This window comes from Copadichromis virginalis, linkage group LG1 (genome assembly GCF_057382275.1).
Source record: "Copadichromis virginalis isolate Kocher_CV1m ecotype Utaka linkage group LG1, C_Virginalis_male_GT1.1, whole genome shotgun sequence".
NCBI lineage: Eukaryota > Metazoa > Chordata > Actinopteri > Cichliformes > Cichlidae > Copadichromis > Copadichromis virginalis.
Genome location: NC_140618.1, coordinates 25,271,796 through 25,282,506, shown reverse-complemented (window position 1 = coordinate 25,282,506; position 10,711 = coordinate 25,271,796). Strand labels below are relative to the sequence as shown.

At 38.0% G+C, this 10,711-nt stretch overlaps 1 protein-coding gene across 1 annotated transcript; it reads left to right on the top strand.

The window, feature by feature from the left end:
- Nucleotides 1–353: 353 nt before the first annotated feature.
- cenpq (centromere protein Q) lies at nt 354–10,506 on the top strand. Its single transcript, XM_085456105.1, has 8 exons — nt 354–964; nt 1,047–1,089; nt 1,178–1,289; nt 1,435–1,503; nt 4,304–4,433; nt 7,223–7,342; nt 9,112–9,183; nt 9,851–10,506. Exons 1-8 carry the CDS (start codon nt 881–883, stop codon nt 10,040–10,042), a joined length of 822 nt encoding a protein of 273 aa, XP_085312231.1. The 5' UTR covers nt 354–880; the 3' UTR covers nt 10,043–10,506.
- Nucleotides 10,507–10,711: the final 205 nt, after the last annotated feature.

The window sequence follows — 10,711 nt, the reverse complement described above, 5'->3', positions numbered from 1 at the left end:
CTTTACATGGTTCATCAATGACTTTAAACATTATTTCATGTCACTTAAAAAACTGAAGTCAAGCAGATTTGCCGCAATCTATGATGACATTTCCCATTTGCTACTGTTTTGATTATTACCTCTATTGTGTATCAACCTGTGCTCTTTTTTAATTCTTCCCCGTTAATAGTGTGCATTTTTTGTCTAGCCCCTCCCCCCATATCCTTGCTGTTAGTTTTGTTGTATTTACTGTGTTCTTTTTTTTTTAAATCCTCCACGAGAGTTCATTTGCACTATAATGTGTTATGTTGTTTGTGACTGTATTGTTTCAATTGTTAAAAAAAAAAAAAAATTTAGACAAACGTTGGGTGGCTGCCTTTTCCCCAAAATGGCGGATATAGGGTTAATTTAGCCCCGAGTTGGCGTTCACAGGTAGCGATTTGGTCCAGGTTTTTCTCACATAGGGGTTTGTTTTAAATTTTTACGGAAGGTAATTAACCTTATCGATGTGCCAGTAAGTAAATAATTTAGTCAGACTTATCCCCGTCCCTTATTTCGGTCTTTGGACGACGGCAACATCGTTATTGTCTTGAACAGCTGCCTGACAAGCGACTTTCCGGGTTAAACCATCAATGCTTATGCGCATGCGAGCTGTGGAGTTTGAAAACAGCAGCGCGAAAAAGCAGGACGTCAATAACGCGATTTTTTAGATTTCAAATAATTATATTGTCTTTTAACTATTTATGATTTATTATATGCCTTTTATAATTAAGGCTTAATTGTTTCTCAAAGAAAACTCGTGCTCGTTACTTAAGACGCTTTTGGGAGTCAGACGTTGTCATGTTGTTTCAGCTACATTAGGTTAACGTTTTGGTTTATTTCGACGTTTTCACGAGCAAACATGAAACCCACACGAGGTTCTGACCGGGCCCCATCAAAAACACCCAACAGGAAAAACAAGGAAAAAGCAGAAACATCGAGTCGGGTGAGTAAGTACACTCCAGCTGTCGTCGTTATCTGTAGCAGCTCAGGCTGACTTGTTACCTCCAACCCTTCATTTACTTTAGGACCAAGCCAAGATCATCCATCCAAAACCATCACAGACGAAAGGTTAGTAACCTCTTATACCTCTCATTCCACAGCAAACTGTGAAGTTTGTATTTGTTTGTATTTTCTAATGCGGCTCTTGTCTTTAAAGCTGAAAGAGGATCATCTCCTAACCCTAAAAGAGCTAAAGTGCAGGACAACAGGGCGCTGATGTCCAGGTCCTCCATCACTGCTCTGGAGAACATAATGGACTTATCAGTACTGTGAGTCTCACATCAGAAGTAGAATGCTCTTATTTTTAACCATAACCTGAAATATATTTCAAGCTGAGGTTTTCCTGTTGACATTGTGCAATATTAGCAAGAAAAATTACCTTGTAAGGACACTTTGTTCCCCCCCTGTTCACAGAGCAGCTCTTGCTGTGAAGCGGACAGAGAAGAAGGAAAGCCAGGAGCATCTGAAAAAAATGAAAACCATGTAAGCATTAAGTCTGAAATTACAGTTAAAGTATGTATAAATAAACAACATAAGTAAGTAAAATTCTTATTTATATAGCACATTTCTAGATAAAAAGATCACAAAGTGCTTCACAAAGTATAAAACAAAAACAGACAAAAGTTAGCAAAATGCAACAAGATGTGTTTTTAGTTGTTTTTTTAAAAGTGACCACTGAGTCCGCAGATCTTAAGTTCTGAGGAAGAGAGTTCCACAGTCTCAGCCTTGTATGCTGAATAACAAGTAGGCTCTGATCACAAGACCTCAGAGACCTACTAGGGACATAGGGCTGTAAAAGTTCAATGATGTAGGCTGGTGCTTGTCCTTGAAGAGCTTTAAAGGTCAGAACCAATATCTTAAAATGGACTCTGAATTCAACGGGGAGCCAGTGCAGCTGTATAAGCAATGGTGTTACATGAGAGTACTTAGATGTTTTTGTCAGAAGCCTTGCTGCAGCATTTTGGACAATCTGCAGACGTTCCAGGAAGTTTTTGTTTAGACATGTAAACAGTGAATTACAGTAGACCAATCGCGATGAAGTGAATGCATCAATAACAATCTCCAGGTCAGTATGAGATATTAAAGGGCCCAATTTAGAAATGTTTCTTAAATGATAGAAGCAGGACCGAACCAGAGATTTGACGTGAACATCCAGAGTAAGAGCAGAATCAAAGGTTACCCCTAGGTTCCTGATAGACGATTTCACAAATGTTGAAAGAGGACCAAGAGCATTCATTATGTTTGGTACGGTACATGTCTGTCACATACAAGGACTTCAGTCTTTTCTTCATTAAGTTAGAGGAAGTTGTTAGCCATCCAACTTTTGATGGATTCTAAGCACTCATTTAGAATCTGCAGCCTAGAAACATCTTCAGGTTTAAAAGAAATATATAACTGGATGTCATCTGCGTAGCAGTGCTAGCAAATGTCCTCAAAGGGGCTCAAAATATGCTGGAGAGGAAGTAGATATATTAAAAACAATAAGGGTCCCAGCACAGAACCTTGTGGCACACCATAGGACAGGGACGTGGAAGATGACCTGTACTTAGAGACCGCCACAGAAAAGTATCGTTCATAGAGAAACGAGGAGAACCACTCTAAGGCAGACCCAGATACACCAACCCAGTATTTCAGCCTTTCATGCAAAATGTAATGTATCGTTTTGCATCAGAATGTCACTAGAAACTCTAAGAAGGGCTGTTTCAGTAGAATGAGCTCTACGAAAGACAGACTGAAAGTTGTCAAAAATATTATGTTTGTCTAAAACATAATAACCACAACCTTTTCTAATATCTTAGCAATTAACGGCAATTAACCATTATTCACTATCTGACCTACATGCAGTTGGATATCTTTTTACGTTAAATTTAAGTCACACATGAAATTAAGTTTGTGTAGGTTGGTTTTAGGAACATGCGGCACTTGAAAGCGGCACTTAAACTTGAACGCCTGTCACATCACACGAACGTCACACGCCTTGTGTGATGTTTGCGTATGTTTGAACCCCATCAGTTAGCACATTAGAAGCCTTGCGGTGCTTTGTTAAGACCAGAAGAGTGGCTAAAGGTGTGGCATGGCTCACACCCTTTCATTACATCCCACATAATTACCTTGATGATGTTCAGATTGTGGCTTTGCTCCAGGCTTTGTTCCAGAAAGCAGGTCTAATGAAAAGTATGACTTCGGTTAACCCTTAGGTTATAGGTTATAGACTAGATTGCTCCCTGAAACAAAAAATTGGGTGTAACACTGTGACTCTGGATAGTAATTCAGGACTTATGGTACTGTGTTTGTGTCCGCAGGTATTTGCTTACACCCAGTTTATACCTTTGTGATAAATAAACAGTCATAACCGCAAACTCCTCTGATACCCTAAAACATATCCTGCACTGTAACCTGATGTGGATGCCCCTAGAAAAGTCACTACATGTCTCATCAACACAGCTCGATTCTACCTGTGCACTTCCATCTACTATTTTGCAGCATTCATGTTCTCAATATAAGAAACAATAATCATAGCTTCAATTCAGGGACTCAAAGAAGTTGTCACATACCTGTAAGGACAGTGAGGGAATGTATGAAGAAGTAGGAAAACTGTGAAGGACAAATATTTGCCTTTGAGAGAGGAAAAAAACCCCAGATGCAACCTATGTGGATGTGCCCCCCTCCCCCCAAAAAACAAAAACCAAACAAACAAACAAAAAAACCCCCAAAAAAACAACTGCATGTAGGTCAGATAGTGAATAATGGTTAAAATCTGGGCTAAACAGGAAAAGGAGCGACACCAGTGTTCAGCAAGAATGAGAACAAGCACCACAAAACATTCAAACAAATAAACAAAAAGCACGACAAGCTTAGATGGTGACTTTAGTGCAGTTTAAGATAAGACAGCTATTAGGTTGTTAGCCTGTCCCCATGCACTGAAACAGTTGGCATATGTTACTGCAGCAATCTCTATTTAATAAAACTGGTCTGCATATTTAGACACAACGCAGTGATCACTGATGAATCAGTTGTTGTGTTGTAACCGATCGGCCTTTCTGGAACCAGAAACTCAGAGTTCATCAGCTCAGTGTTTGTTTCACACAAAGCAGGGCCCTGCTCTGTGTGGGTGTGCATCACAATGATAAGGATTGAGTGAAAGTGGATGAACCCTCATTAAATTATTCATTTATAATCCTCTGTTTTATTCTTTTATTAATTCAGACATCATCATTTGAGAATTTTTTTTAAACTGCAGTTTGTGTTGCCTTTTCCTGATGTGTTTTCCGACCCATTTTAGGTTCCTGGCTCAGTGTGCACAACTCAAAGTTCCAGTGCAGAAACAAAAATATTTGGAGCACTCATCCAGGCATCACCAGGACGAGACTAAGAAGTCAGTGGTTGGAGAGAAGAATCTGAGCATCTTGAAGGTGAAAAACATAAAAAATGATTCGATTGCTTTGGAGGATTTGATTGGAAGCTAAACTGTCTCTTGGTGGAAAATTTATGTGGCCATGAACTTGATACATCTGTGCAAAAACCTACTGATATAGAGAGGTTTTCACATTTCTGCAAGTTGATATTCTGTTTGTTCAGCAGGTATGAGAAAAATGATTTGCACTGCCTACCTTATGGTTAGACTGTGGTCTTTGACACCATTGAGATAAAGTCTGTTTCATTTTGTGTGCTGTGGTTTCTCTGCTCTGAAGTAACACCTACTCAGCTCTCTGTACGTGAGAACAGACGAAGGATGGGGTTAAAAAACAAAACAGGAATTTAACTGCTCACAATAAAACTGAATGATACAATTAGGTCAATATGTTTGTAAACTGGGACACATCGATTTTTTTTAAAAATTTTTGCCACAGTACAACACCCCAGCGAATTTTAAATCAGCCAATCAAGACTGAAGTGCAGACTTTTAGCTTTAATTCATTGTTTTAACTGTTTATGAATTGTAGCCATTTTTATTTTTTCAGAAGCTCAAAAATAATATAATGTTTTTTTTAATATTTTATTTTTAGTAATATAATGATCTATTATTTACATGGACGAAAAACCTTTGCAGTCAATGAGGGTCTGAAGTGTAGAACTAATGGACTGCACCAGATGTTGTGTTTCCTCCTTTAAGATGCTCTGCCAGTTTTTGTGTTCAGTAATTGAAAGCATGCTCTACTGTGTTCATTTATCTATTGAAGAATCTATTTTCTTTAGCTTGAGAAACTGTTGGGTTGTTTTTGCAGTATGCTTTGGTTTATTATCCATTAGGGCTGCAGCTGTCATTAATTTTAGCAATCTATTGATAATTCCACTGATTTAATCGAGTACCGGTAATTGGATAAGAAATAATTTTGTCTAATGAGGAATAACAAATATTCAAAAGAGGAAAAACACAGGTCTTTCAAAATCAATGTTTCTTTTTTTAAAGATTAATGCAATTTAATTAACACAGTATTTTATACTATTTCACGTTCAATCTGATAATGTTATGAAACCTTAAAATTAATATGATCTAGTGCATCCCATGCCCCCTTTTGGACACGCCAATGTTTGCTGCAGGCATTGCTTCCATGTAAAATAAGACTGCTTGAATCAGCCTTCAGAAAGCTGTATGATTTAAATGTGTTATTAGGCTAAGTTAAGAGTTCATCTGCATATTTTAATACAACTTCTGGAGGCTTACTGATTTTCACCGTGTAAAAGAAACACTGATGGATGGAGCAGCTACAAAGTTTGCTTTTCTTCAGGTCGGAGTTTGTTGATCAGGTGCTTCGATCAACAAACCAACGTTGGAAACACGTTTTCTTTCACTCTACCTAAGCTTACTGTCTCAGTAATGGCTCTGCCTCTTTGCTCTTCACGGTGCGTGGGTTTTATGTTGTCAGACTTCCTATATCATCGTCAGATTTGATACATTTAACACATCAGAATGCTACAGAGCCACGTGTTAAAACGAAGCATCAAAGCAAAGAATTTGTGTTGAGGATTTCTTCTTTTTATAAGCGAATTACTCGATGAATCGTTGCAGGCCTGGTTTTCTATTTGCACTGTGAAGGTCTGTATGATTCGTTTTTCTGCAACTGGCTCAATCTGAGCAGAGAATATAGGCATGTAAAGTTAGACGATGGGGTGTTCTCCCCGACTATCTTCACTATAGGGATGTGTATATATGTGTGTGGTTGCACAAGTATGTATATAGACCTGTAAATTTGTATCTTTTGACTTATTACTGGGGCTATAAAGATACATGTAACAAATGTATACACTATTAGTTACTAAATAGTGGAATGGGGTGGGATTAAACAAGCTTATGCTTCTTTCTACTTTTTTTTGAACATGTAAGTTATTTATAATAATTGTTTTACATTTTCCTTTTGTTTTGCTTCTTTTTTCTCTTTTGTGGTTGTATACTATTTTAACATGTTCAAAATTAAAATACAATAGAATACACTAAAGAGTTCATCGTGCTGCTGCTAACAGCAGTCCTATTATCTTTAAGTACTAGTGACCCATAACACACAACACTCTCCACAAATTCATCAGACCATGAGCTGTTTTTCCTCTCTCTGCACCCATTTTTACTTACTTTTTTTTACGTTTTTAATTTGTTTTGGTACAAGTGCATCTTGGTGTTATCTGTGTAAAGATTTAGTCTGAGCTTTTCTTGTTCTTGTTCACCTTTCTGTAGACCAACAAGGTGCAAATTACTCATTAAGTTGTCTCTTGATTGTTGGTTTTGACGATTATATGCTTACCTCCTCCAGAGTGTTCTTGACTTGGTTCAATGATTTTAACCATTAAAATAATTCTGTCATCATGTCTGTCATTTGTACCTATTTTCTGTGGACATTTAGACCTCTTTGGTGGTCAGTGCATTCATTATTCTGTTTTAAAAAATTATTGTGATTTGGTGCCTTACAGTTAAAAGTGAGTCGAATTGAAATTTCGAGCCTATGAAAATGGGGAATATGTCTAAAAATAATTCTTGAATTAAATATGAAAGTTTGGACTTTAATCATGTGTTAATTAATTGGTTTAAAATCCACGGTGGAGAAATTGTCTAAAAGTCTATGAACATAACTTCTGCCTTTTCACTGAGATGTGACAGGTCATAGAAAAAAAATAACATATCATGCTAAAAACAAAAAAAAAAAACCAGTCCTAAAACAAGAGAATGGTATCAGTGGTTTTACATGAGGGCTTCTTTTTGACTTTGCAGGAAGACTTGAGGGCTGTGGTTCGTGCACTGGAGAGGCTGGAGGAGGAAACCGAGTCTTTGCAGCACTCATGCAGTCAGCTGAGGGACCAGTTAGAGGAGGAAGAGGAGAAAGCTAAAGAGGTGCAAATGATTTCACACAAGCACACATACTTATTTGTCTTTATTGCAACATTCTCCAATCACTGCTGTCCTGATTTTAATTCAGGTGTGAATTTGACCTTTTTATTTTAGTGAAAATCTGCTACACCAGCTGTTATGAGCATTTAAATGATGCTATTAATATAAACACGCATTTATCTATTAAAGCATTACAGCATTGTCTGAGTTTTTCATGGCTGAATCATCCTCTTCACACTAAAGTTATCACCTACAACCTCAAAACACTGAGGAGTCGCAGCAGATGTGAATGTTGTCATTTCGTGCCTCGTGCTATCTGATACAGAACATTTAACCATATTGGCCAGTGTCAATGCCTCAGGCTCATTGATATATTCTTGGAGTTGTTCCTGAGCAATTTTTGTGGTCCTGCTGTGAGAGTTAGCTGTCATGGCAAAGGGCACATCCATGTTGGGAATCTCATCTTCCACTACATCCCAGAGGTGCTGTATTAGAATGAGATCTGGGGACTGTTGGGGCCATCTGAGTACAGTGAACTCACTGATACATTTAAGAAATCAGTTTGATAGATTTGCGTTTTGCAACATCTCGCGTTCTTCTGCTGTAAGCAGCCATCAGAAGATGGTGGTCATAAAAGTATGGACATGCATCAATTCTCACACACGATGTCTCTGTAGCGTTTAAATGATGCTCAGTTGGTACTATGAAGTCCACAATGTGCCAAGAAAATATGCTTCACACCATTACAACCTTACCAGCCTGAACCTGATGGTTCCATGCCTTCATGTTGTTTACTGACCCTGCCATTTGAATGCTGTAGCAGATATTGATTCATCTATCCAGGCAACTGGTGAGACTGTGAACTGTAGCCTTGGTTTCTTTTTCTTAGTTGGCCCCTGTTGTGGTCTTGGTTTGACGTGTTGTGTATTTAGATATATTCTTCTGCATACCATGATTGTAACCAGCGATTTAACCAGGCTGACTTTATTATCATTTTCAAGCAGTCTTAAAATAGCAATCAAGTTATTTAAAACACTCTGGCCATACTCCGTTGACCTCTGGCATCAACATGGCATTTTCACCCAGAGAACTGCTGCTTATTTTCTGTTTTTCAGACCATTCTCTGTGAACCTTAGAGATGGTTGTGCGGGGGAAATCCCAGCCGATCAGCAGTTTCTGAAATACTCAGATCAGTCTGGCTACGTTTAAGTTTGTTTATGTTAACAAGCAGATGAACAGGTTTATCTGATAAACTGTTCATTACCACCTCTGGTGTGTTTTTCAAATTCTGAACCTTTTGTGTCGATTTATTTCTTTGATCTGAATTTTCCCTTTTTGAACGTTACTCTCTTCTTTCTTTCTTTTTGCCTTTCTTTTGCAATAGACTATGGAGGTTCTGCTACAGGTTTTATTATATGCTATATAACTATGTTTTAATGTGACATACATTACAGTAAATGGGTCATTTAATAATAGTAGATGTCACAGCTGAAGTGACCAGAAAATCGTGGTGTGAACTGCAGTTTCGACACCATCATGGGGCCGTTAGACAGGTTCGTCTAGACGTTTGTTACAGAATCACCGTAACAGTGAATTTTTTGTGATGTTTGGCTGAAATGTGACTATTTTGTGGCTGTTGTGAAATCTGACATAACCTATTCTGGAGAAATATCAAGTATTGCCTGGAATGCTACACCAGAGCCATATCGAATCACAGACTCGAAGGTTTTTAATGATTTACTTCAAACTCACACAGTTTCTGGTCTTCACAGATTTTACGAATAAGTGAACGAGCTGTTCTCAAACTTCCCTGTCTTCCTTCTCAGAAAGGTGAAACATTGGAGGTGAGTGTTGTTATTTTAAGAGCTAGGCACAGCCAACATTTTCACACTATCTGAAATGTGCTTCATTTAACCAAATTGCACAATATTACTTATCACTAAAGGTGAAGTTCATTTTGTTCCTTCTTTTTTTTATGAATAGCATTTCTAAATAGCTTAGCAGGCACTTCCTCTACCATGTAACAGGAAAGCCTGTACATGTTCTCTGTGGTGCAACTTCTGTGAAAAAACATGAAATTCATGTTACGAAATGCAGAGAGAGAGAGAGAGAATGTGACTTTTAGGTTCTGTGTTATCTTGGTTATCTACTCAGCTACAGAATAAACCCTTGTTTTTGTTCTAGCTGTTTTCACGAGTCATATCACTCATACGTTTTACCTGGAATTAGTTGAAAAATCAACCACATGTCACAGGTCATGCTGAGTGTAGGTCATCTGAAGTCACTACAACCTGCAAGTTTCATACCTGAAAATTACACCTGTGCCACTTTTTGGCACCATAGGACTGTAACAGTTATCTTTTCTCTGGTTCTAAGCCTTAAAAACTGTACTTGTATCTGCGGTAATGTGTGTATACCCACTGCTGATTGATCTGCTGCCTCTCTTCCCTAGGAGAAGACCAGATCATTTAAAAAAAATCAATTTAAATTGCCACTTTCTATTTTCCTCAGGCTCTGCTGAGAAAGTTTATACCAGACAGCGATTCTGCAGCCACAGCTCGGAAACTGGGCCAAATTCTGCAGAAATCGAAGCCAACCAAGGATGACCAGGTGCTGCTTGCGCGGGCACGTGAACACGCCGATCGGCTCTTCCACCCCGGCTGCGTATTGAATAGTAGCGCACTGAGTTTTGAAGAAACGTAGCATTAAAGAAGAGGTTTAGAGATTTGCTGCTCAGTATTTATTGGGTTTGATACTTCTTACTTCCATATTTGTGGTTGTCTTTGTGGTTGTCTTTTTTCATTGCTGTGCATGTTGCATAAACCAGTGAACAAGATGATTCATGAATTCATTTTCCCCTAGAATAACAACCCTGTGGAATATTTCTGCTTACCATGCTTCGCTGGTATTGAGTTTGCATCATATTCCTGTTTTCAGCTACTTTTTTCTTTGTTTTTTATTAATTATGTGTTCTGTTATGTGGATGTTTTTTGTCTTTTGGTGGACATAAAAGCCTGATATCCAACTTCTGTGGCAAGTTTAGGCTAAACAACTGAAAATTAAATAAAGTCACAACTGAACAGTGAATTAATTAAAATCCTGCTGCCTAAACTTTTTTTTACAGTGGAAGATTTAGTGTGCGCTGAATAAAAACAAGTCCAAATCTTGCTGCTGCTTGCTGCTTGATGTTTTGCAAGCCTAGTGAGACATTCAGCTAACTAAAGCTACTGGAATGCGTTTAATCTGGAAAACTTTTGGTTTTAACAAATTTGGAGAATCTGCTCTGTGCTGGAAACAATAGCATTCTTGAAAGGATTATGCAAGGTATGGGTTGTTTTTTCTTTTTAAGAACTCCATGTAATAAAACTTACC